At 56.4% G+C, this 26,591-nt stretch overlaps 1 protein-coding gene across 8 annotated transcripts in view; it reads left to right on the forward strand.

Moving 5' to 3' along the window:
* The first annotated feature begins 1,235 nt into the window (after positions 1 to 1,235).
* TLE3 (TLE family member 3, transcriptional corepressor) overlaps positions 1,236 to 26,591 on the forward strand; it is a 48,014-nt gene continuing 22,658 nt past the window's right edge. For 2 of the 8 annotated variants that reach the window (XM_042941537.1, XM_042941539.1), the window contains exons 1-6: positions 1,236 to 2,409; positions 2,994 to 3,094; positions 3,620 to 3,683; positions 4,728 to 4,772; positions 23,434 to 23,496; positions 25,321 to 25,425. In XM_042941537.1, the coding sequence (XP_042797471.1) occupies positions 2,386 to 2,409; positions 2,994 to 3,094; positions 3,620 to 3,683; positions 4,728 to 4,772; positions 23,434 to 23,496; positions 25,321 to 25,425 (402 nt within the window). In that variant the 5' untranslated portion in view covers positions 1,236 to 2,385. The remainder of the gene's footprint in view (positions 2,410 to 2,993; positions 3,095 to 3,619; positions 3,684 to 4,727; positions 4,773 to 23,433; positions 23,497 to 25,320; positions 25,426 to 26,591) is intronic. The other 6 variants (XM_042941538.1, XM_042941540.1, XM_042941542.1 and 3 more) reach the window with 3 other exon arrangements.

Here is a 26,591-nt window from a genome sequence, read left to right on the forward strand (position 1 = left end):
GGGACCCGCGGGCGCCCGTTGGGTCGGTCCACCCGGCGGGGCCCGCGGGGGTCCGGGGCGCGGCCGCTCCCCCACTGCCCGTCTGCCCTGACGTAACCCCGAGCAGCAGATCGAGGCTATCCGTTTGCGGGCGGACTGGCCCCGGAGTCGAGTGGCCTGTGCGACCGCGCGGGGAGTCCCGGAGGCGCGGCGGTTGGGGGTGCGCGAGGAGCGCGCGGGGGCAGGCGAGCGTCTGCGCCTCCCGGGGCGTCGAGGCTGGCTGCCGAGACACCCACGGGCCCGCACGCGAGCCCCTCCGCAGGCTTCCGCCGACGCCGCAACACAGCCTCGAGCAGGCCGGGCAAACCGGGTCGGAACGGGGAGCTCCCCGGCCACGGCAGGGCAGGGCCGCCTCCCCATCCCCTCCTCCGCTCCCCTGGCCCCAGCGCGCGGTGAGGAACCTCGGGAACTGGGCCGTTTGTCCGCCGGCAGCCGGCCCTTCCATCTGCGCTGCCCGCCAAGCCAGAGTTCCTCAGACTTCTAGCCGGCAGCCGCCGCACATCAAAGACGCTGTTTATTTGGCTTTCTGAAAAGAAGGACGAATGAACAAAGAAAAAAAAAAAAAAAAAGCTGGGGGCCAGTGGAAGGGGGAGGGAGGGCAAGAGAAGGGGTAAAGAGAGGGACACCCTCAGTTCCCAGCAAATTTTTTAAGGTGGGAGGCAACTTTGGGACCCACCATTTTCTCAGTCCTAAATCCTGCGAAGTGAAAACATTAAAGTGACAAAGTGATTCTGTTTGTTTTATAGTATCTAATTGGGCTGCTTTGCAGACCTAATGAGATTCCAGGGAGGAATCGTTCGCCGCCACTGCAGAATAAACTGATACATTACTACCAGCCACAGGTTTCGAGGACCGTACGGCTTGTCTTTTTTTCTTTTGTTGTTATTCCTCGGGTTCCCCTGTTTCCCCCTCCCGCCAAATAATTATTTGCTAGTAGATCGTGGGAAAAAAAAAAAAAGAGGCGGGAGAAAAAAAAGTCTAGCAGCCCAGCACTATAATATATATCTATTTATTATATGTCTTTCGGTTAATTCCTGATCTGAGGAGCGCTGTTTTTCACTCCCATGCGAAAGTCACCAGCGGGTAGGGCCTGATTGCTACTTTTCATGCATAGTTTTAGACACAAGAGGGCATTGTGACGTCGCGCCCGGCGGCGCCCAGTCGCAGGCCGAGTCCGGTAGCCCCACGTGGGGGCCCCGCACTCCCATTGGCCAGCACCGGGCGAAGCTGCCACATTATTTTGTTACTTTTCAGTCCCTATTTGGAACTGCTCTCGCGGCAGTTCAGACCTCGTGCTCGTCCCCCTCGCCTGTCTGTGTGTGGTATCCGCAGGTCCCGGGCACTTTTTTGGGTGTGTGTGCGTGCGTGTGTGTGTGCGTGCGTGTGTGTGTGTGTTTGGGGTGTGTGTTTGGGGGGTTTTTCGGGCGCGGAGAGAAGAGCCAGGCCGAGGGGAAGGAAGGAAGCCGCAGAGCTCCCCGGTCTCGGGCTGCGCTCTCTCCTGCCTGTGCGCTCCGAGGCGGCGGTGGCGGCGCCGAGCGCTCCTCGCTGGGGACGCGGCGCTCAAGCTGGGAGCAGCGAGGACCCCTTTGCGGAGGCTTCCGGTGCCCGCTGGAGTTAGGATGCCAGGGCAGCTGATTTGCACCTACTGAGCCTGGAGTTTCCTCCTCGGCCCTGGGAAGGGCTTGCAGCGGCGGCGGCGGCGGCGGCGGCAGTAGCAGACGGAACAGCAGGCTCTCCTCTCCGAGGGGGGGCGTCTAAGCGCCCGCGCCGGGCTCCCGCCCTCACCCTCCGGCGCTCCTGCGGCCCCCAGCCGCCACCTGGGTGCTAGCCTCCTTCCTCTTCTCCCCGGGAGCCGCCTCTGGGATCGGACCCGCGCGCCCCGGATGCTGGGGCTGCCTCGGCGCGCCCCCCTCACGGCGCGACTCGCCGAGTGATCCGGAGGGGGTCCGCAGTCGCCCCAGGAGGAGACCCCGGCCTCGGGACCCCGCGCCGGAGCCACCGGGGAGACGACGATGTCCGCGCTGTCCCCGGCCCTGACGCGCTCCACGCAGCGGGGGGAAGGCGGCCGGCCGCAGACCGCCGAGCCCTAGGCGCACAAAGCCCGCGTCCGCCGCCCGGCCTCGGCGCCCGCCGACGACTTTGCCGCCTGCTCCGCAGCTCTTTGTCTCCACTTGGGGCGGGCGCCCGACTCTGGGATTTCGCTGCGAGAGCGGGCTGGGGGGGCCGGGGGCGAGCACTCGGTTTCCCGGCCGCCCCCCGCTCGGGCTTGGCTCCCCCCTCCCCCGCACCTCCCCGGCCCGAGCTCTCGGCGCTTCCACGCTCTCGGAATCACGACCCCTCCCTGCCATGTATCCGCAAGGCAGACATCCGGTGAGTAATTGCAACTCGGTTTATTTAAGCATCTATCATGGCAGGGTAAACGAGGCAGTTTATCTGGCACCTCCATTTTGCTTGTTGCTACCTTTATGGTGTGTGCGTGCGTGTGTGTGTGTGTGTGTGTGTGTGTGTGTGTGAGTGCGCGCGCGCGCGCGCTCACACAAAGGGGATGGGGATGGGGGGGCGCCGTGGAGAGAGGAGGTTAATTCCGCCCGAGTGGCGTTGGGGGGTTGCCTGTGTTCCAGCGGAACTGTTTGTTTTCACGCTGCCCCCCTCCTCCCCCGCTCCCTCTCCCCAATCTCCCAACTCACCCGGCTATGTTCCAGTGCCGGTCTTACTTGGGAAGGGAGCCCCTTCGTGCAAGGGATGAGCCCCGCCGCCAATGGGGAAGGATTGGGGCGCCCCCCCACCCCACCCCGTCGGGCGGCTGAGAAACTTGCTGGGAAGGTTCTGGGCTGTGAGGGTGGCCTCCCGGGTTGGGCGGGGGGAGCCGGGGGAAGCCGCCGAGGGGCTGGGGCCGCCCGGAGCCCAGTCTGACGCCCCCGCCCCCTCCCCTGTCTCGTCCTCGCGGGCTCCAGGCTCCCCATCAACCCGGGCAGCCGGGATTTAAATTCACGGTGGCTGAGTCTTGTGACAGGATCAAAGACGAATTCCAGTTCCTGCAAGCTCAATATCACAGGTAAGGCCGGTGGGGGCCTCCCCGGGGCCGGCGGGAAGGGGCGTCCCCGCCGCGGCTCCTGCCACCCCCCGCGGGGACGGAGGGGGCTCCCGACCCGGGGCGGCGGGGCAGCCGGGGCCTCCGCCTTTTGTTTCCCCTTTCCGAGCGCGGCGCCTTAACCCTTGGCTGCCCGCAGCCTCCCGGCACCCTGGGCCGCGGGCGGGGTGAGGGTCGGGGTCGCGGCGGGCCCGCTCCGGGGGTCGCGAGCCGGGTTCTCCACCCGCCTCCCTCCCCCCGCCCCGGCCCCCGCGGCCCTGAGCAGTCCACGCGCTCGGCCGCGGAAGTTTCAAGTTGTGTCTCTCCCTCCCCCGCGGCGAGGACCCGAACCCCCTCCGCCCCGGGGCTGCGGGGTGACAGGGTCCCCCAAGGGGCGGAGGGGGGGGGCGTTCAGGAAGTGGCAAAGCGGTTCTCAGAGGCCCTGACGTTGGGGCCTCGGAGGAGGCAGTGCGGGCCCCGGGCCTGAGCCGGCTCCTCCTGCCCTCGCAGCCTCAAAGTGGAGTACGACAAGCTGGCGAACGAGAAGACCGAGATGCAGCGCCATTACGTGATGGTGAGAGGCGGCCGCGGGCCGGGGCCAGGGCGGGCCCGGGGTGGGGGTCTGGGGGACCCTGCAGCCGAGTCCCCGGCCCGCCGCGGCCAGCCGCCGGGCAGCCCTGGGAGCCGGGGTTATCCGAGTGTGCCCCCGACCCGCCACTGCCCCCCCCCTCTTTAGCCCGGGCCACTTGGAGGAGGGTGGGTGAGAGGAGGGGCCGAAAGGGAAACCCAAATCCAGGCGGGGCGCTTTTGCGCTACCTTCGTGCCCCTTTAGTTTGTTTCCCAGAGGGACTGGTGGCCCCTGTCTTCGCTAGTAAGATAGGACTGGATCAGCTCACGTCTGGGTGGGATAACATCTCTGTTAGGGACCTCCGGGGAGTGTTGGGTAACTTTGCTGCTTTGCAGCCCTGGGATCTAGCCAGAGTGGGACAGGAGCCCTCTCCGCCTATCCCCTGCACGCGCCCCCCCCCCCCCCCCTTCGTTCCCCAGGGTTTTGTGAGAGTGGAGGAGCCTTTCAAAGCTCTCTGCCTCCACTCCCCTGCCTCAGCAGGGATACCCCAGCCTCGTCAGCCTTGGCGCAGTAGGGTAGAGTCTCTTCCCTTTCCCAGTGTCTGTTGCCCTGAGTTTCCATCTTCTGTTTGTTGAGAGGACATGGGAGGCACTTAAGCGCCCTCCCTGCACTGCTTTCCACATAAGAGGCCTTTGACACATTGCTAAATAACTCTCAGAGGACAAGAGGGGCCCAGTATACACACGATTCCCTGTTGAACCCGAACCTTGTATAAACAGGATATGTGGCCCACGAGGTGCTTGTGGAAGGGAGGGAGGGCCCAGCTTCTCTTACTGCTGCATCGATAATGTTCTGTAGAGATGAGAGCCACATTCACCCCTGGTCAGCCCTTCAACCCCCCTATAGCGGGCTTTGGGGTTTGATTTGAACTTCGTTAGCATTTGTATCCTAAAAGTGTGATTTGGCCAGAAACCTGGACCCAAAGCTGATTTTGGAAAGTGAACAGATGACTGGGGGTTGCCTGTTAACGGCAATTCTTTTTGCTTTTAGTACTATGAGATGTCCTATGGCTTGAACATCGAAATGCACAAGCAGGTAAGTGCTTTTCTTCTCGAAATCTACCTAGCGGTTAAAAACCTAATAAATGGGTTTCTTATGGCCCCTGCCCTTTGAAAAGGAGCCTCGTCTTCTGTTCCCCCTCCTTCTCCTTGAAGAGCAAATGGATCCGGTCTCTGAAATGCAGGGTCTGAGGCGTTGCTGATTTCTTGGGCATGAGTTTTTGGCACCTGAGCTTGTGAAATTAGTCCTGGTCTTGGATCTTGGTATAAAGGAGCAGAGGAAATGTTGTGCCTTCAGGATCTGCTTTACAAACTCCTGAAACCCAGAGGGGGCTAGCTGGCTGCTTTTAAGTGTTTTAATATAAAATTCTCAAGGGGAAATGCAGGAGGGGTGTGTGTGTGTGTGTGTGTGTGTGTGTGCGCGTGCGCGCGCATGTGTGCCTGCGCATAACAATTTGATGTTCTGCCTTGATAAGATTAAATTTCAAGAGTCTTTAAAGCCAGGCTGAGCTGTCAAAATTTAAGGGAACAAGCCACTAACTGCTTAAAAATACGAAGCCAGGATGAAATATAGCCCTCATGTCTTACGTTTGCGAGGCAGCTTTCTCCTCTCAATCTTCATTTGAAGGCAGCCCGGGTCCCCATTTTACAGAGAAGGAAGCTGAAGCAGAGAGGTGAAGTAACTTGCCCAGGGCTGCCTCGCCAGGACCTCGGAGGTGGCTGGTAGTTGAGCTCAGCTTTGAAATCCTGAAGTCAAACCAGTTTAGCTAGTGTGGTGGTGTTTAATGGATACGTAAACTACCTCGTATTGTCACTCTCCTAATAACAGTATACCTCAAACCGAGCAAATACAAACAGCCTTTATCTCAGTGCATATCAGTAACTAGTCCCGGGTGCTAGGCTGGGCTGTGGGAGAGGCCTGTTTGTGTATTTGTGTTCCAAGGAGAGGCTGTCTGTAATTTGGCTTGGCCAGCGATTAGAAGTGACTTGGCACGGATAAATGGCGCAGGCCGGTTGTTCTTTTTCACAATTGGTGTTCTTGAAATCTCAGAAGACTGTTGACTCATTCTAGCCTTTGGTGACCGTGACTTGAATGGATTTGCTGCCCTAAATTAACAGTCGTTGACGGGGGTTTAAAATCTGCTCTTGACGGGGGCAGGGTCTGGGGCAGGTGAGAAGGGCAGGTGACCCTGAAATGCCTGTCCCTTGCGGCCTGCTCCGGTGGCTTCCTATAAAGCCTTTTGAATCTGTGGTTTCCTTTCTGTCCTGGAGAAGCCCCAGTGTTGGGTGAAGGGCAGCCGGAAAGGGGCCTGAGTTTACTGGGCCATGTGGGAAGCCAGTTTGTGGCTTCCTGAGGGATTAGCATAGGAAAGCTACCAAGTTTTCACTTCTTAACCCACAGAAATCACAAGCAGCCACGGCTTTGTATATCGAGATGTTTCTCTTCGGCAGAATGGACTGGAGGCAGGTGCTGCCCAACTTTAGGTGGGACTGAATGCATGGAGTGGACCTCAGGTGTTCAGGGACCCTTGGGCTGTTAGGCAAGGTGCCACCTTCTCCCTTTCTCCACCTCCTCTTTTTTCTTTTTTTTTTTTCTTCCCTCGGTGCTTAGTATCTTGGGTGTGTTTAAAGAGGGTAATTGCACCCAGGTTTAAAATTTATAGCAGCAGTTATTCTAAGAGCTTCATAATTAAGGCGTAATATGTCGTTGCATGTTGAGGTCTGCATGGGTGGTGTTCCCCGTGTCTGTGAGTGGTTGGTTCTTTGGCACGAGTCCACCTTGGCTGGTGGAGCAAAGGTGTTCCCGGAGTCCTGGGGAGACTCTGAACTCAGGAAGAGTTAACCGCCTTAACGCATGTGGTGGTGGGGTTTGCACAAAGAGCAGCTGTGTGCATCTGGGGCTTCTGGCCATTCCCCAGACAGGGTTCTCAGGGGGAGAATGCCTGAGGTTTGGCGACACGGTCCCATTTAATCCTCTCAGCTGCTAGAGGCAGGCAGACACCCTTTGTACAGGCAGGGAAACTGAGGCTTCAGGGAGGCCCGTCGCGCAGGGCTGGGACTCCAATCCAGGCCTCTGGATTCTCGAAATGGGTGCTTTACCCTGCCTGCCAGTCCCCTCTGCCCTACCACCAGCTCCCCTTTGCTTTCCCAGCACGAATGAGTGGTGCCTTCTGGTGCCTTCGCCGGGTTTATGGCAATCTCTGGAGTTGGGTGAAATCGCCCGGAGGCTGTGGAGGAACAAAGAGGCAGGGAGGTGAAGAAACTAACCTGCAACCCTGACCTAATGGGGCTGGCCACTCCCTAGGCTTGCCGGGGTTCTGCAGAAGAAAACCCAGCCACTAATTGTAGTGTGGGTCTCGGGTGCATTTGGCGGATGGTGGTTAGGCCTGAGCAAACAAGTTTATCAGCTGACCTGTTTAGCGGTTGACTGGTGTTTTATCTGCACACACCATCAAGTGACTGGAGCGCTTGAATTATTCATGCAGTGTCCTGCCCTCTAGACTTGACTGTTCGTGTGATTACATCTGCCTGGAACAAACAGGCTGGATTCTTCGTCTTTAAGCTCAGGGGTGGGGGTGGGGACTGTCTGTACCTTTATGTAATAGGTGATCTCCAGAGCTGGCACTTTGGAAAGCGTGGGGGTCCTCCGCCTGCTCGCTCACATGCACCCCGCCCCCCCTTCACCGCCACCACCACCGCCACCGTTGTTTTTTTTTTTTTTTAAAAAAGGTCTTCTTTGCTGTCTCTGGGGAAATGCCTATTAGTTGGGAACCTCCGGGTCTGCCCGATAGGCCCTGGGTATTGACAGAGGGCAGCTGCCGAGGTGCGTCCAGCCCGTTTTTTATTTTACCGAGAGGTTAAGCTCACTGTGGCTGGCTCCTGCTGGCTGTTTCCCTGTATCCTTCTCGTTCTTCTTTCAAGCTGTCAAATCCCACAGAAGTAATAAATGGTTTCTCCTCCTACGCCTCTGCCTACCTCCCTAATTATGGCAAAGCAAAGATTACAGAATCACGCGCCTGGCCTGAGCTTTCAAGGGGTCACCCACCTCCTCTAAGCCCCTGCTTCCAGGCAGAATGTCAAGGGTGATTCAGGGAGGCGATGATGGCTGGCCAGCTCATTGATTCCTGTCCTGTCCCTGCCGAGGCTCTCCAGTGCCAACAAAGCCAGCTTCGAAAGGAGCGCCCCAGAGCACCTGTTGGCTGTGGGGTTTGAGGCACGAGAAGCTGGGTCAGCCCGTCTTCACCCTCCCCCGGTGAGCACTGAGGTTTCAAAAGAGAACTTGAGACATTTGGACTTTGGGGCAGCGCTATGCCAACCCTTTTTACGGTCACCCTTTTTCTATAAACCCAGAGGAGCAACCCTTCCTCCAAGTTTCTCTTGGCATCCTGGAACGGGGGGGGGGGAGCCCTCTGGCTTCTTATGCAAACCATTCCAGATTGCAGATGAGGAAACTGAGGCCAGGGAGGGGAGCTGAGATACCCAGTTACCCAGTCCCGCGTTAGTGCTGGGGCTGCTAATGCAACCTTTTGTCCCGAGCCCAGGTCTCTGTTTAGCAAGACTCAAGAGGTGAGGTGTATTTGTTTACTAACTGATAGCACTCTGTGGCTTTAATTGTCATTGCCGCTTTCTGCATTATGTCAAGAGGCTAAGGCAACGCCTGCGAACCTGGCTATACCAAAGTACAAAGTACCCCATTTCGGGTTGTATAACCATATCAGCTGGATGCTTTTTGCCCACCGTCCTCTTCTGAATTGCCAGCTATTTGCACATCTAATGATTTGATGTGCGTAATAATAAACACAGTGCGGAACTAGCGACCCCAGAGGTCAGGTTCATGGGTGAGGTAAAGTGGTAAGGCCTGTGACCTTTTTCCCCAAGGATACAGAAAGCCACGGCGGCCGTGGCCGCCGTGAACGCGGGGCTGAAGAAGGATATGGGAGATCTCTATTTGTCCCCTCCCCTCTCATCACCCAAGTAATTAGGGGCTTGGCTGGAAGATGTCCAGGTACAAGTTGAAGTTTGGGGGCCATCAGTGTTGAAGGCCGGGTGGCCAGAGGGAGCCAGCAGGTGGCGAGGTTACAAAGACCCTGCCCAGGAGTGCCTGTTTGTGGGGTGCGTCTGGGTTGAGCTAAGAAGAGTTCCGGAGTAGCGGGGGCGGGGGGGGGGGGGGGGGGGGGCGGGGGGGGTGGTTGCTGGCATCCAAGCACTCCTCCTAGGCCCTGGTTTCCACCTCACCTTTCCTGGCTGGTCACTCTTGCTGAGCTTTCTCCAGTCACTTAGCTCCTCTCACTGTGCCGAGGGCCTGCCATGGTCAGCTTTGGGGGTCTGCCGAGCTCAAAGCCCCCTGCCCCCTGTCCTGTGCACCTGCAAGGAGCTCCCGCCCCAGACTGCCTTCCACCCTAGCCTTCCCTGGACCCCCATTCTTCACTGCTGCTGTTGCTATATGGAGTGAGATTCGTGTGCTCTTTTGCTTCTCATACGCTTGATCATTGGGATGGCCTCGTATCATCCGAGGAAACTGAGCCTGACTCTTCCTTCTTTCCATGAACTCTTCTGGCCCAGGGGCCCCCGGAGGGCACAGAGCTCTTTTTCTCCTTGGGTTCCTCCTCCTCCACTTAGTATAGAGAGGGTCTGGTCTGTGTCAGAGGCCCTCGGTTTCCGTTCCGCTGTAGGAGTGAGCTCCCTTTTCCCTCCTGCGTGGGAAACTGCTTTCCTATCCCTATCCGTTTGCACAAAATCCTGGGACACTTGGGACCAAAAGGTAGTCAAGGCCAAACCTCAGTGGGGTTTCCCGCCTGCGATCTGGCCTGCATGGCGCCCTTTCTCACACTTCATCATCTCCTTTTTTGGTGGCCACGGAGGAAGCCCCTCTGCTGGGGTCTCTTACGGGCGCTTGGCACGTAACAGGTGCTCAGCAAACACGCTGGTTTTCCTTTGCTCAGAATTACTGGGGTCATCAGAGGGTGGGATTCTGGTTCCCTGAGCTCTGGGAGTAGGAAGTGAGGGTTTTAATTGTGGGTTGGCTACCAGCTCTGCAGGCTTCCTCCTACGGCTCTCGGCATCCAGTTTCTTCATCAGTAAAATGAGGGGGTTGGAGCCGTTCCAAAACGGTTATTAGGGGCCTGGGATGTGCTGGGTGTGGGCCGGGGCTGGTTACACAGCCGAATCAGACACCATTCCCTCCGCTGGGGAGTTGGCATCTAAATAAGTCATGTCAGTGCAGTGAGGTAAGTGCTAATACGGCCCCAGTGTCACAGGAGGAGTACCCAGGACAGAACAGCTTATGCTTCCCCGGAAAGGGGGAGGGGAAGGGGGATGGGGGGGCACAGAAGACTACACCGAAGGGCTGTTACCTGAGCCGAGACTTAGAGGGAGGGCAGGGGTTTATGAGGCAGAAGCCAGCAGAAAGCCAGCCTGGGGGGAGGAGGGGGAGGACGCTGCTCCTCAATCTGGGTGGCAACCGCTCTTGGAAAGGCAAACGGAAGCACCATCCACAAGCTGGAATGGTGGGGGCGGGGGCGGGGCTCCACTTGGGGAGCCAGGCGAGGTGGTGACATTTTGCAGCAAAGTGATCTCCAAGGCCTCTCTGCTCTCACACTCCCGACTCCGTGGCTCCCTCTGTCCCCATATGGCTCTGCGGGGCTGGCCCTCGGGGGCCATCCGGGCCCCCGGGCAGCGGTGGGGGGGGTGGGGGTGGGGGATGGGGACGCCCTGCGCTGGCGGAGGGAGCTGGTGGGCCTCCCGGTGCCTGCTTCTCCACCCCCACATGCCGGTTTGAACTTTCTTCCCCAAAGTGGCGTTGCCTCCTTGCTCGTGTTGGTAATTCTGTAATGACTGGTTCTGACCCGCCCCTCCCCCATATTTAATTCTCATCAGCCAGCTCTCTCCACTTTGCTATTAATGATAGCAGCCAGCAAAATAGCTTTCAACATGCCATTGACAGTCTGGTTTAAGAGAGCACTTGAAGCAGTGCTAGACAGCTGAAAGCACCCATAATTGTGTACCAGAGTGAGAACTGCGTGCTCAAGGGCCTTGTTTTTATATGCTTAAAGGGACAATATCTTGTTTTCAACAAATGCTCTCTGCGACTCCCGGGCCAAGATGCTTGCTTTCTCGCTCTCTCTCACTCTCTGCTTTTCTCTCCCGGCTTTTTCTTTTCTGGCTCTCGCCTTAACACGGTAAAGTGTTCCCCCACCGGTGGGGGCCGGGGAGAAACTTAGGGCAGGGGGGGGATTTCCTGCCTGAGCCTCAGTAAGGACTGTAGGGTAGGCTGGTTGATGTAAGCCCGCATCCACTGCAGACAGGAGCACCCCCTCCCCCCCACCCCAGCGGGGGCAGGCGGGGGAGGGGGCGCTTCTTAGGACTTGGCCTTTCTGGAGTTTCTGGAGGAATGGATGGGAGGGAGGGCTGTTCTCACCCGGTGTTGTTGTGGAGTTCTTTTGTTTGTAGTCAGCCTGAGGGTGGGGCCCAGCTGTCACTGAATGTTTAGCTGAATGTTTAGGCTAAGGCCACCTTTGTGGGGACTGAGGGGGAGGGCTCCACTTACTGGAGAGGCAGATCCCGGACCTGGGACCTCGGACCTTGAAGGCCCTTTCAGCTCAGGTTCCGGAGGCTGTTCACTGTGCGGGGGGGGGGGGGCCCCCTCTGGAAAGCATGAGGGTGGGGATGGGAAGGTCTTATTCTCAAGTGGAGGTTCATGCGGGGGTTTAGGGGCTTATGAGCCCGGAGACCCTTTAACTCAGCCCTGGAGATTTGCCTGAGAACAAACACCTCCCTCCCCTTCACCCCAGCCGACTCTGAAGAAGCAACACAACCCTTCGGGAGAGGTTCCCCTGTCCCCGCTGTCACCAAAGCTCCCCTTCACCAATGGCATCCTTTGAAGGGTGACAAGAGAGCTTGGGAACGACCAGGGCTGGGAGCGTGGACGGACTTGGCTTTTGTGTCGAAAGGGGGCCTCTTCCTTTCCACCCACCGAGTGAGGGACACAGACCGGGGTCTGGGGGCCTGGGGCAGCTGCCGCCACCACCACTAAGTATAACCTCAGGAGAAGACCTTTATGGAGGACAGACTTTGAAAATTTTGTTCTTCCACATACATAATTATGATAACATCGACTTCTGGTGTTTCCGTAGCACTTGACTGTTTACAAAGCAGCGAAGACATTTTCATCTTAGGAACCTAAAACGACAGGCATTTGGGCGTCAGACAAACAAACGGCAGGACAGAAGCCTCAAAGTGCGGGGTGTGAAAATGACCTGTATACATCCAGGGCACTAGAGGGCTGTGTTCATAAACTGGACGGGGCGGCAGGGGCAGGGGCTGGCTGTGTGTGGAAGGATGACGCCGGGAGTCCCCCAAGGGATAGGACCATTTTGTATTCACTGAGGCCCCCTGAGCCCTGCGTGGTGCTGGGCCACGTTTTGGGGGAGGGGAGACTCGCAGAGGGTAACCTTCCAGTTGGGGGTTCTCCCTGACCCTGAGAGCATTATGGACTTTCTGGGAAGGATACAGGTTTTCTCCAGCTTCTGAGAGAGACATCTTTTGGCTGCAAAGTTGTGATTGGAGGAAGGAACGGAGAAGCGTCCTGAGTTTTTTTTTTTTTATCTTAGAGCGTCTTTAATCTAGCTCAAGTTTTTTGTTTTGTTTGTTTTTCACCTTGTACGGTGGACAGTTTAAACGTGAAAAGGGAAGAAAGGAGGTGGTGAGGAAAGAGATAGCTGGGAGGGGAGATGACAGAGCAGAGATACGGGGGAAGGGTGGGTAGGAAGGGGGTAGAGAAGGGAAACCAGGCTGAATTGGGATTATGAGAAGGAAGCGAGGGTCGGTGGCTTGGGGGTGGATGGGCAAGTTAGGCATGCCCTGGCTGTCTCTTTGGGCATGGAATGTTCCAGATGCCAGGACTTTGTCCTGCTGTCCTTTTAAATCCTTGGTAACCATCGTGCGCTGCTTTTCAGCTGTTTGTTGCGGTTGTTGTGGCCCTTGTAATTCCGATTGAAAACTAGACTAGCCCAACAGGGGAAGTTCCTTCTTAGTGTGCGGAGGAAAGCTACCTGTTCCTTCATACGGGAGACTCCAAGGAGCAGGAAGCCTTCTCCCAGTCCTGTAGCACTGGGAATGCCAAGAGCACCTTGGGGGCATGGGAGGGGGACTCCTCCTAAACTAGTCGAGAAGGCTTTGGTGCTAGACTCCTCCACCACCACCCAGCCAGTCTGTGACCCGAAGGCTGGAGGAGGGGGCCTGCTACTCGGTCCCCAGATACGCATCTCGGGAGAGCCCGGAGTCTGAAACCGGGTGTCCCGTCCGGGGGCGTGCTTTGTGAATCAGTGGCGATCAGTGGCGATCGGTGCTGGGAAAAGTGGAGCAGTCTAGTGAGGGGGGGGGGCGGGGGCTAGTGGGCGAGGCCAGGGTGGGGGACAGGAACTATCAGACTTCCTGCCCAGGAAGAGGTAGGGCAGATGCAGGGGGCGGCCGAGAAGCCACAAGTGATCCGAGACGGTCTAGACTGAGAGGCTCAGTGGCCCCCGTGGAAACAGAGCAAGCCTGAGATCCAGTAGGTGGAGGCCGTGAGTCGGCCAGGACTGATGGGTCCAGGAGAGCTCTCCCTTCTCCTTCCACCCTTCCCCATTGCTTTTCCTGGAAGGGGCCCCTTCCTCTGAGCTCCCCCACCCCGGGAGAGGGCTGCCATGTTTCGATCTTAGCTGGCTTTGCCTCAGGGCAGACATCCTGGGGGGGCGGTGGGGGGGAAGGCTCTGCAGGGGTTGAGGTTGGCAGTTGGAGTCCTGAGGCCCTCGCACTTCATCCCAGAGGAACAAGGAATCTTCGCGAAGCCAGCCTGAAGTGGGGAGAGAAGCAGCAGCGCCCCCAGAGAGCAGCCCCGCCCCTGCCAGAGTCCTCTCACCGTCGGCACGATGCTGGCCTCCGTGTCCCCCGATACATGCGATGCTGGCCTCCGTGTCCCCCGATACCTGCGTGCGGTATCCAGCCTGTAGGAACTTACAAAGGGGGCGGGTGGGGGTGCGGTCTAGATAATTCTCCCTTCGTGGCCTGTTGGAGTTTCTCTATTCTCCCACCTGGGTCTGACCTCCCTTCTCAAGGGGCCTCCACGCGGCTCTCCCTCACTCCCCCCCCTGCCCAGCCCCACCGGTGGTTCCTGATGAGACTTTTTACTGGCCCCTCCGTGCCAGAGGGCTCAGAGTTGCTCCGTCAGAAGCCACTGGTTTTCAGAGGGGCATCCTGGCTGGTCAGGTGCAGAGCATCAGGAGCTGGGAGGGCTAAGTCCTGGTGGCCAAGGGACAGGCTTGGAGGCCAGAGAACCTTGGGTTTGAGTCCTGTGTCGGGACTTAACTGGCTGTGCGACCTGGGACTGTCTAGGTAGACTTCCTGTGAACTTCAATTGATGCGGGGGAGAATAATAACACCTACCTGCTAGAGCAGTGCCGTCAGGTAGAACTTTCTGCAACGGCGGAAAGGTCTGGCTCACCGTCCAGTATGGGTAGCCAGCAGCTGCCCGTGTTTATGGAGCCCTTGAAATGTGGCTACTGTGAGAATCTGAGTTTTACGTTGAGTTTTCATTAACGTTCGCTAGCCCCCCGTGGCTCGTGGCTTCATCTGGTGGACCGTGCGGTCATAGGGAGCATTACAAGGATCACATAAGATGATGCCTCTTGATTGCTCGGTACAGTCTCTTGCACGTAGGAGGGCCTCGGCAATGTATTCTCCCAATGGGACAGAGTCTCTGGCGTTGCCAAGGCCTCAAAGAGCGAGGACAAGAGTCGTGGGGTTGTGGATGTGGTGGAACATTCCAGGGCCCCTTCCCGTTTGCTGCTTGTTGGCCCCACAGGCCTAGCCCCATAGCATAGCAGCGTAGGTGTCCCGAGCACTCCCTGACAGGAGCACTGACTGGAACACTGCCGTCTGGGGAGGTTAAGTGACTGGCTCGTGGTCTCAGGTGGACCAGAGGCAGGTTCAGAACGAGAAACTAAGGTCTGTTTTCAATCAGGAACCAATGACTCGTCCCACAGGCCATATTGAGGCGTGGTCTTCCTGCATGGCCCCCCCCCAAGACCCACCTGTATGTACTTCCAGACTTTGATTCCGGGGCTGGGAAGGCTCCAGACAACGCCTCTGAAGAATCCAGTGAAACGTGTGTCAGCCACGTGTAGATCAGGGTGGCTCGGTCTGGGCATTCTTGACATTTGAGGCTGGATAATTCTTTGGGGTGAGGCTGTCCTGTGTTTCCCAAGATCAGCAGCCTCCCTGGCCCCTACCCACTAGCTGTCAGTAGCGCCTCTCCAGTTGTGACACCCCTGTCCCCAGACATTGCCAGAGGCCCCCCCGGGGAGCACAGTTGCCCCTGGTTGTGAACCCTTGGTGTAGGGGGAAGGATTCTCGATTGCAGAGCAGGGAGAGTTGGTCGCCACCATCTCGCTTTGTGACCCAGGGCGGCTCTCGGCCCTCTCTGGGCCTCATTTTCCTTATCTGTAAAATGAGAGGTTGAACGTGGCGGTGACTTGGGAGGAGGTCTGTTTGAGAGGTAACTGATCCATAAACAAGTTGCTAAATAACCGATCGTGATTTTTATGGCCTATGACATGCCGCCCCTCCTGCCATCCTTGCCTAGGGAGAGAGGACCCTTTGACCCCTTTAATCTAAGAAGGCACCAGCCTGTTGGTGGTGAACTCAGTGGTGGGTGGATAGAATGGGGCTCTGTGTCTGCCCACAGTCAGCCTGTCCCCCCCCCCCACCCCCCACACCTCATTTTCCTTTCCTGCCACCCAGATTTGCCAGCCAGCCTGTGTCCTTAAAAAGTCCTAGCCAGTGTTTCATTTGTAGTGCTGACCTTATGGGGAGACCCCCAAAATTTAACGAGCTGCCTCTGCAAGGGTAATGTGACTTTTACAGCCTGTTGAGGGGCAAGGGGAGATTTGCATAATGTTCTAAGGGGGATTAGGTGGCTGGGGGTTGCCATGGCAACCCCACTGGGCTGAATTGAGAATTTTTCCTCCTGGCGGGAGTTGGCCAATGGAGTCTGGGAAGGTGGGGGTGGGAGGCAGAGGGTTATCTGAGGGGAGGGAGGGGATGGAGGGCCCAAGGGATGGGGGGGGGGGTGGGTAGTGGCGCCTGGGATGAATGGGCAGTGTTGGGGGAAGGTCTAATCTGAAAAGGCTTTCCCTGTTCTGTCTACACAAGCAAGCTCTTTGAGGGCCATCCCCTGGAGTGGGGGTGGGAGGCAGAGTTTAATGTGTTTGGGAACCAAGAAATTAAAGTGAACAAATATTTAAAGATTATTGGATCTTGTTAACAGGAAGCCTGGTGGATGGAGATTGAGAGTCTGAGAAATGAAAGTCATAGAGTCTTAGAGGCGGGGAGGGACTTGGCTGTCACCTAGGCCCAGGTTACTCCCATGGAGTGGCGTCTAACCCTGTGTCCCTGTTGAGTCGCCGTTGAATGCTCCTAAGGACGGGGCGCTCACCCACACGCAGCGCCTGATTCATTTTTGAGAGCTCTCGTTCTTATACCGGGCCCAAATCTGCCTCTTTCATGCAATGGAAACCGAAGCCCGAGTGCAGGACAGGCCTGGGGCTGGAGTGCAAGTCCCTAGGCTTCACCTTGCCAACTCTTCCCGGGGCCAGTAGGCTAGGTGCGTCCTCTCCCCCAGTCCCCACACACACTCTTTCCCCTTCCTCACTCAGCTCACTGTTCCCGATTCACTCACTCCCCAGACTCCTGAAGGAAATGCCGGAGATTTCTAGCAGGCAGAGAAAAGGAAGGCGGGATTCCTTCTCGGGGAGCACGTGGAGGGTCCTGTCACAACCGCGGGCACCCCAGACTCTTCCCTTCCGTGGGGCTTAGCTGGATGAAGGCGAGGGTACTGGATCTTCGTTGCCGTCCTTCTCTGCGTGAAGGACACGGGGACTAGCGCACACAGTGTCTGGCATAAGCTGGCCCCAGCCAGCGTCCTGTTCCCTCCCTCGGGGGACAGATTGTCAGGGTCACACCAGGCTGGGCCTTTTCTTGTACCAAGCCCTCCCGGCATAAAGAATTCAGCAGGCTTCCTCGGAAGGCATAAATATTTAATGACATTGTAGTTATATATAATTTGATCAATATGTCAGTGCTAAAAGGGCCTTTAAGGAGGCTCACCTATCATTGAGTGATCTGTGATGTAAACCCTGCCAGCCCCTCCAGAAGCAGGGGTCATTATCTCCCTCAGCTGCTAAGTGGATCATTTATTTGCCCCCCTTCTTAAAGGGGGGTGGTGGTGGTGCTGTTTTCCCCTAGAGCCTGTGGGGCCAGGGCTCCCCACGCCCGCTTTTGCTGGAGGTCTCACCCCGCTTCGTGCCTGGACTTCCTTCCCGCTGGTGATAAAACACCCACTTGCTTTATCTGAGTTCTCTCCAAGCTCGATCTGAGCAGAAACTGCCTGGCAAGGAATTTCTTGGTACAGTCCAATAATTGAGGGCCTATCAATTTAGAATTGCCTGGGAAAAGCAATGGGATATTTTGAGTTAAAATTACTCCAGCGCATTGTTCCAGAACCTTCCACCATTTGGTTGCTTAGTGGTTGTGGTGCCCGGCTGCTGCACCCTCCCTCTTCTGCACAGCCCCCAACTTCCCCTTGTGCCCCTCTGATTTTAATTCAAGATGAAGCAGATTCACTTTGAACACCCCGGGACTTGAGTCCGAGAACCAGGTCAAACCCGGCTAAAATTCAAGAACCCCAGAGTGGACCGGGTCCCCACCCCAAACACACACGTTTCTAGAGGAGAAATCTGTGGCCCAGCCACCAGGATGAGCCCTTCCGACAGTAGCTGCTTGACATTGACAGATGGGATGTCACTGCTCTTGAATGGTTTGTGCTGTGAGGACTGCTCCTGGGGACTGAGTCAGCCAGCGGCAGCCCAGCCCCCGCCCCCCCCCCAAAGCCCAGCCACGCCTCCAAGTGGCTGGAGGTGGCTTGTCCCTTCTCTCATCATCCTTTAAACTCTTGCCGTGCTCCATTTTACTGAGCTCTATGGAGGAGCGCTATGTCACAGAGCAATTCAGGAATGGTTAGCAGGCTAAAACTAAGTGACCTCGCCTAGATCTTACAAGGTACCACTTGGCCACTGTTGTGTAGACAACCGAATTGAAACCTGGGGGAGAGAAGTGATTTGCCCAAAGCCACACGGCTAGATAGATGGAGGCAGAAGAGCTGGGGGGTGGGGGTGGGGTGGGTAGAACCAGAGCTGCGTGGCTTTGGGTCATAATGTGCTCTTTATTTTACCTTTTTTAATGTTTATTTATTTTTAAGAGAGAGAGAGAGCAAGCAGGGAGGAGCAGAGAGAGAGGGAGACGCAGAACCCGAAGCAGGCTCCAGGCTCCAAGCAGCCAGCACAGAGTTGTGGGGCTTGAACGCACAAACCGGGAGATCATGACCTGAGCCGAAGTCGGACGCTTAACCGACCGAGCCACCATGTTATGGCGCCCCCATAACATGTTCTTTAAAGTGGCAGATTTCGGGGCGCCTGGGTGGCTCCGTCGGTTAAGCGTCCGACTTCGGCTCAGGTCATGATCTCGCGGTTCGTGAGTTCGAGCCCCACATCGGGCTCTGCGCTGACAGCTCAGAGCCTGGAACTTGTTTCAGGTTCTGTGTCTCCCTCTCTCTCTGCCCCTCCCCTGCTCGCACTCTGTCTCTCTCTGTCTCTCAACAATAAACAAATGCTAAAAAAAAAATTAAAACAAAAAAGTAAAGTGGCAGATTTCTCCTTCTCCCCGTTCCCATTTGGCTGAGATGAAAATGAAGCACCTGAAAGCCCACGGGTACAGACGACCAGGCGGTTTGAAAATAAATGGCAGGGAGAGGGTCAGGTGGACATGGCTGTGGGCTGTGTTGAGCGGTCAGCCACATTTTCAAAAAAGAAAAAGGGCCAAACGCTGGCTGGATGCTGCAGGCCAGGAGCAGGAAGGCGGTGGGGCGGGGAGCAAGAGCAGGTGCCGGCCCCCCTTGTTCAGCGTGCCGGGAGGGGGGCTGGGGCCCAAGGCTGCTTAAGCAGCAGGGCCATGCATACAGGAGCGCGGTTCGAGACGCAGCCTTCTAGAATGCTCAGGTACCCTCGGTTTACAGCAAGATGTTCGGAGGTCCTGCTTTTAATGAGATGATCATCGCGCAGACGGGAGCCACTAAGGCACGCTGAGCAGCTTGCTCCTTGGGAAATTACCCTTGCCCCCCACTATCTTGTTTTCCGTCGTTTATTAGCCTAACAGTCTCGACGGAGATGCGGGGCAGACGTTACTCCCCGCGCCCAGTCGGGAGCACAGATTCCTCATCTTGCGGGGTCTCTGTGCACCTGTCTCTGAACTGCTTCTGTCTGTGTCTGGTAGATTAGTGCCTTCTGAGGAACAGTGTTTTTCCACCAGCAAAGCTGCCTGCTTTGAACCACACTTGAAAAGCAATGTTCAAAGGCCGCACCAGCCTCCCCAAACACCTTTTTCCAAAGGCGGCCGTCTTCCTGCCGCCGGCACCTACCTGCTCTCGGGTTTGTATCTGAGGATCTGGCTCAAAGAAGGCGGCGACTTTGCGGGACCCGCGCGGAGGGAAGGACCTGGGCCAGCCTCGCGCGGACCACGGCTGCCTTATTGATAACAATTCCCTGGATCGCCGAGAGGAGTTTTCCGACGTGTGATCTAGTTCCAGTTGGTGATTTGTGACCTGTCCCAATTGTTGAAGCCACATGTCTGGATTTTTTCTTTTTCCCCCTCCCTTTCTTGGAACTGATGTTCAGGGCTTGTTTGAATTGGACCAAATGCTGTTTTAACAGCTGTTCGAATCGGAAATGCTGTCGATTATTAACCCCGACGGTAGTGTTTCTTTCAAAGAGACTTCTCCAGGCTCTCTCAAAATGTCAAAATTTGGCTTCTTGGTAGGAAGGCGTTTAGTGAAGTTGCTTCGCTGCCGAGCGAGCGTCAGTTTCCCCATCTGAAACATGGAGAGTGTAGTTCTAAGTGCCTTCCCTACAGGGTTACTGCAAGCGAGCTCATGGAACGTGCTTGGGAACAGCTGGGGTGGTGGGTGTTAGCTGTTACTCTTGTTGTTACGAGTGGCTCTGGCCGGCCAGCTTTTATTTCCAGGAGCTTCCCCCCCTGCCATCCCCGCCCTCAAAAAAAAAAAAAAAAAATGTTGAAAACAGTCTTTGAGTGAACTCACCAGTGTGGTGAGCCCACTCCCGGGGTTGGGTGGCCGGCGTAGAGATGGGTGTGGCTCAGTCCCGCTTCTGCTATTGGTGGAGACCAGGGGGGCTGGAAGGAGCGTGCTCTCCTCCCACCCCAGACCCATCCACGGGGAAGCCCTGTTTTACTATAAATGCTCTCCAAGTATACAGCCACCCCTCCCCTCTCTGCCCTGCTCCCATTCCTACGTAATCCTATCTCGCGCTGCCAGACCTTCATTGGGTTCGGGCGCAGGACGGGGCCTGAATGCCGATGCCCCAGGCCTCCAGAAAGTTCCTTGTCTGTGTGGAGTTGTTCTGATGGCCCCTGGTTGATACCTGCGGTGTTGGGACGTGGGTGAAGGAGGCACGAACTGCTTCCAGTAGGGTGGAAGGGTGAGACTGGGAACTTGTTCTGAGCCGTGGTCACCTGGTGGCCCGGATGCCAAACCTTGAACCGGGCACAGCTATGTGAACTCTCAGCAGGTCCCTTTTCCTCAAAACCAGAGGATGCTGGGCTCCGGACCGAGCCCTGCAGGAAGGAAGAGCCCACCTGTGGGGAGGCTGTGGCCGCATGTTTGCTAAAGGGTATCGGGAAGGGGAAGGACAGCTACTTTTCATTTTTTGCCTTGAACTCCCAAGACCCTGATACTTGACCTATTTGCTAGAGGAAGTAGGCAGATGGGAAACCTTTTATAACCACCCGCCCCCAAAAGCTGTAGCTACACGTAGACCACAGTAACTGTGGGGGTTCAGAGCCTGCCCGCCGCCTGCCTTCCTGGCTCAGGGGTGGGGGCAGCGGCCAGAGACCCACCGAGAAGGCTTGCAGTTGGTCTGGCTCGACCGCACTGCCTCATCCTGTTGGCGGAGAGCTTACCCACCTCCCCTCCCAGCTGTACGCCAACATTTCATCCACCGGGCCCGTCCTGCCCGTGTTGATCTGCGGCCACGGGGACCCTGCAATAGGAAGCCTTGAAAAATAAATGCAGGGAGGCTATTTGAGATTCTTCTGGCTGAGTGTTCATTGAGCACTTACTACGTGCCAGGCACTGCTGTGCTAGTCATTTGAGGTAAGAGGCTTTGGACCAATGAGATTCCTAAGCATTGCGCCTGGTTTGTTTAGTTACTCTCTTCCCCCCCCCCCCCCCAAATATTTTGGGGCACGTGGGTGGCTCAGTTGGTTAAGCGTTTGACTTTGGCTCAGGCCATGATCTCACCGTCTGTGAGTTTGAACCCCACATCGGGCTCTGTGCTGACAGCTCAGAGCCTGGAGCCTGCTTTGGATTCTGTGTCTCCCCCCTTCTCTCACTACACCTCCCCCACTTGCACTCTTTCTCTCTCTCAAGAATAAAATAAAACATAAACAATTTTTTTTAATGTTTTATTTTATTCTTGAGAGAGAGACAGAGTGTGAGCGAGCAAGGGTCAGAGTGAGAGAGGGACACAGAATCTGAAGGAGGCCCCAGGCTCTTAACTGTCGGCACAGATCCTGACAGAGGCTTGAACCCACAAGCCGTGAGATCATGACCTGAGCCGAAGTCGGACGCTCAACCAACTGAGTCACCTGGGCACCCTGTTTAGTTTATTTCTGTTTCTTTTACGTTTTTAATATATCCTTCTATTCTGATTTGTCACATCAGCATGTGACAGTTAAGTGACCATGTTGATCTATGCAGGTTTGGACTGAGATGCAGACTGATTGTTCTAGAGCTCCCGCCCCATACAGCCCTGATTCCTGTTTCCTTCCCCTTCCCCACGATCAACCGAGGAAAAAATGAACAGAAATGAGAAAGGGTCCTGGTTTGGGGTGGCACTCTTCCCACTTCCTTAGGTTAATAATTTATACAGCAATTACTTCGCAATCTTCCCAGATTCCTTACGTTATAAATGACGGACATTTAGCGGGTGAAGCCCAGGGTGGCTGCTAAAAACCCTGCAGTGCACGGAACAAATGTCAAATGGCAATGGCACGGGGGCTGAGAAAGTCTGACATGCAGTGACCTTCACTGGAGTATATACTCAAATGTGCAGATGCAGCAGTGAGGCCCATAGGTCTCAGCCAGGGGAATACAGGATACTGCCTCTCTACCCTGCAGTTTGGAAGCGGGGACCACTATTGACATTCAGTGGGTCTCACATACCGGGGACAGTCCTCTGCAGCAAAGAACTGTTGCGCCCAAATGCCCACAGTGGGAAACGCTGGCCCCGGTTCCTGAGGATCAGAGTGATTGATCGGCAGAGTGTAGCAATCCCTGGTGTAGAAGACAGGCTGTCTGTGTCTGTGGCGGGCGCCCCAGGACGTAGGGCCGCACCAGGCCCCTCGGGTCCCCCGGGGGTGTGGCCTGTCTCCGATTCGCCAATCAGAGACGTCCTCATTAGTGGTGGCGGTGCGAGCTCCGGGAATAGGGGTCTGTTTGCAAGCCTTCAGACAGCGTTGTTTTTATTTTAAGTGCACAAGGATTTCTCGTGGAGAATCGTTTGACATGCAGATGATCACAGATTTTTAAAGGCTGTTGTCATGGTTTGCAGTGTGCTGATGAGAGCTTTGCAGCCCGCCCTGGGCCCCCTCAGTCCTGGCGGCCTCAGGATTCGTTGCGAGCGGAGAAAAGCGATCGCGAGACGTGTGCCTCTATCAGTGGGCCTCGCTCGGCCTTCCTGCCTGGTCACCGTTAACCATGTGACACAAGTTTTTGGTGTTTTTGTTTTTTTTTTGTAAACCACTCTTCATCCGGGGCTGACATAGGGCAGGGTGGCAGAAGCGGTTGATATTCATCTAAATGGGAGCTTTTCTGGAATGTTGGTGGTGGAGCAGAGAACTGGTCAAGCCTTCCTACCAGTGGCCCATGTGCAGGATCAGGGTTCCAACCAGTTACCTCCTGAGCAGTTCTTCGAGAAGGCAGTGCCTTACCCTAAAAAGTGAAGCCTTAATGGTGGGATTTCGGGCCGGACAGCACAACTAGGGGTGGGGGGGGAGGGATCGTTCTGGCTGGGGAGCTGCAAAGTGAAAACCGGAGGGGGGGTGAAGCGGGTCCCCTTATCCACATATCCCTTTGGCACATGTGGCCCTGGGGGCTCCCTGTCACCTCCCGCTCTGAGAGCCAGAGAACCTGTCTTGCTCTAGGTTTTAGTGCGGTGGGGGAAGGGGAGGTCCTTGTTTCGTTCTGCTTTAATTAGGGCTTCTACCCAGAGCAGGCAGACTGCGTTCTGACCCAAACACATAGACCACCTCTGATAGGAAATCGGAGCTCTGCAAACTGTAGGCAGCCTGGCCTTTGAGGGGCGGGGGGGCAGTTGGAAGAAATTTCGTCATGTTGTGTGCTGTGGACTTTTAGCAAGGCCTCCTGGCGGGAGGCCAGCTTGGCGGGACGGGTGGGGGGGGGCGAGGAGAAAGCATGGAGGGTCTGTGGTTTCGGGGAGCGGTGGAGGGGGAGTTTGTGCTTCCCCCCTGTGTGACATTTCAGCGACTTGATCGACCCGCCTGGGCTTCACGCGGTCTCCCTTCTTTTGCAGACAGAGATCGCGAAGAGATTGAACACGATTTTAGCACAGATCATGCCTTTCCTGTCACAAGAGGTAAGACCTCCTTTAACTGTGTCCTCCTTGTGTTTTTAGGGCAGCCCGGCGCCGGCCGGGTCTTACCGGAGCCCCTGCCCCTGTCCGTTCATACTGGCTGTAGTTGGCAACCTGGGGCTTTATGGAAACTTCTCCAGCACATCAGGGGGGGCATTTGCTCGTTCTTGTAGTGGAACGGGTTCTTTGCTGCTGCCTGAGACCAAAGAGGAGGGTCCTGGCCTGTGATGGGGCTAGCAGTGGGTGCCTCTCGGCCCCCCCCCCCCACCTCCCATCCAAACAGACATTCCCAGACACTGCTTCTCTGTGCCCCACCTCCCACTCCTGGAAACATCTAGAAGCAAGAAGCCTGGCCAGATAGTGCTAAGGGGCAGATCCTATAAAGGGAATGAGTTCCCAAGGGGGACCCCAGCCCCTAGGACAGAGTGTCCTCCTTAGAGGCATGGCCAGTCGGTCTATTACCTACCAAGCACACTTTGCAAGGGACCACCCCCTGAGGCCTGGACGGGGCTAGTGGGTGACACGAGGGCAGCGTCTCCGAGGAGACCCCTTGGTGCAGGGCAGACAGGAGAGCTGCCTGAGAGGGGCCTGTTTGCGTCCAGCAGAGCTCCCTCCAGCTGGGGCAGGCCCTGCCTTCTGTTCCCCCCCCCACCAAGGGGCTGGGACCACCTCCGCTCCCCCCTGGACTCCTAGGTCTCTGAATCAGAGTAGCCACTGGTCAACGATCGAATCTACGTGAAAACAGGATAGGGTGACGTCCTCAGAGCTTGCAGCCCAGTGAGGTAGACAGCTGCATAGGAAGCAGGTACGAACTGCTTCCAAGGTGGAAGGGAACGAACGTACCAAGAAAACCTTTTTTAAACTAGGCCCGATTTTATAGAGCGGCTTTAGGTTCATGGCAACCTGTACGTGTGGAAGGCACAGAGATGTCCCGTAGGTTGCCTGTTTTCAGCGTCCCGCACCAGAGTGGGGTGTTGGTCATAGCCGGTGAGCCCGCACATCGCTCTCACGTTCCCTTTCTCTCTAGACACGTTTTTGTTCCTCCCTTTACTTGGAGAGGGATTGAGCGTATATAGAGTCACATACTTTTTTCTTTTTTTTTTTTTAATATTTTTTGTTTGGGATTCTCCAAGGTTCTTTTTTTTTTTTTTTTTTAATTTTTTTTTAAGCTTTATTTCTTTTTGAGAGAGAGAGCGTGAGTGGGGGAGGAGCAGAGAAAGGGAGACCCAGAATCCGCAGCAGGCTCCAGGCTCCGAGCTGTCAGCACAGAGCCCGACGCGGAGCTCGAACTCACGAACCGGGAGATCATGACCTGAGCTGAAGTCGGACGCCCAACCGACTGAGCCACCCAGGCGCCCCTCACATACTTGTTTCTGAGCTCCTTGAACACAAGTTGCGCAGACCCTGACAACCCCTCAGTGCCCTAGCTGCGTTGCCTACGAGTGGGAAGGTTCTCCTACACGACAGCCGTTACCCGCACTGAGAAAACTAATCATCGAAGAATATCATCTCCTGTCTAGCTCCTGTTCAAATGCGTGGAAGGGAGTTTTTTTGTATGTGTGGTAGAGGAAGGCGGTTGACCGATGGCCGTCTTTGGGCGCATCCCTATTTTAACTTGAAACAGTTCATGGGACGTTTGCACGAGTAATGCACACTCGCTGGAAAGGGCTGAAAGAAGGCGAAAATGCCCTGTCCCACCTGTTTAGTGGGCCTCTTCTGCTTTGTGAAGGGGGGGGGGGGCGCGTCTCCACCTGTCCCGAGCGGCCCTCCCTGTGCCCTTTGTGTCGGGAAGGCAGCCGCATCTCACGCACCCCCTGTTCCCCGCAGCACCAGCAGCAGGTGGCACAGGCCGTGGAGCGTGCCAAGCAGGTCACCATGACGGAGCTAAACGCCATCATCGGGGTACGTGGACTCCCCAATCTGCCTCTCACCGTGTGTATAGCCCTTTATTTCCTCTCATTTAACTGTAACCAGAGATGGACCCTGACCTTAGCTGGCCTCAAAGAATGGCGGCCCCAGGGCTCCGGCTTCCCATGGGCTTGGCCCCGTTTGGGGGCTCTCTCCCCATCAGCTCCCCAGTGGCCCCCTACTCCCCACGTTGAGGGAGTGTCCCACATGCCTCCACCTCTAAATTCATCAGCCCCCAGCCTCCCCAGGGGGTGGGGCTCCGAGGTCACCCTCACACCCAGCCTCCTCCTCAAGCCTCCCTGGGTGGGGGGGGGCCTGTCCTCCCTGTGTCCCCTCCCTGGCAAAGGTCTGCCCTTCTTTGGCCACCTGGGATCAGAACTGTCTCTGCTGTACTGTTGATGTGAAACGTGCTGTGGAATTTGGGTTTGGGCTTTGTGGTGCCGGGCACTGAGCCGCCTGGTGGGGCGTTGGTCACACACCCTTAGGAATTCTAGTGGGGGGTGTTCTGGAAGTCCTGTCTCCCCAGGAGCAGGGAAAGCATCCAAGAATGCTTTGGGAGGTCTACTTCTGGTGGGACCCCTCAGTGGAGGGAGGAAGCCAGATCCCTCCCCTTTTGCGTCCCTGAGTCGCATCTTGGATTCACGAAGCATCTTTCTGCTGCTTTGAGTGAGGCTGAGGACATTTAAGATAAGCAGCTGAGGAAAAACAGCTCTTTTCCCGTGACTTTGGGCAAGGCTCTTAGCCTCAGGCGTACCTGTCCACCTCTGGTCCCTAAAATGAAGGGGGTGGGGGAGATCAATGCTTCCCATCCACGGACAGCTGGCTCATGGTCCCCAAGGGCAGCTTCTGAACAATGTAGATTTCAAGGCACTCTCCCTGCAGTTCTTTTCCGTAGGTCTGGGCGGGTGGGACTGGGAATCTGTGTTTCTGAAGTTTTTTTAGCTCATTCTGAAAGGTAGTCAGCCTTGGGAAGCAGTGGCCCAAAGGGCTGAGGTCCCGTTGGCCCTGACGTTCTGGGACCCTGCTCGGTCCTCATTTCTCTTTTGTTCTTACGTGAGGCCGTTATTTCAAGGTGGACCCGAAGGCCCCAGGGTGGTCCGCCTGGTGGAATAAACGAGAACTCCTGGGTTTTCAGCCTGGGGCAGAAACCCTGAGACATGCGTTCTAGCCATAGTTCTTCCCTGTGTGAC

The sequence above is a fragment of the Panthera leo genome, chromosome B3 (assembly GCF_018350215.1).
Source record: "Panthera leo isolate Ple1 chromosome B3, P.leo_Ple1_pat1.1, whole genome shotgun sequence".
In the NCBI taxonomy this organism is placed as follows: Eukaryota; Metazoa; Chordata; class Mammalia; order Carnivora; family Felidae; genus Panthera; species Panthera leo.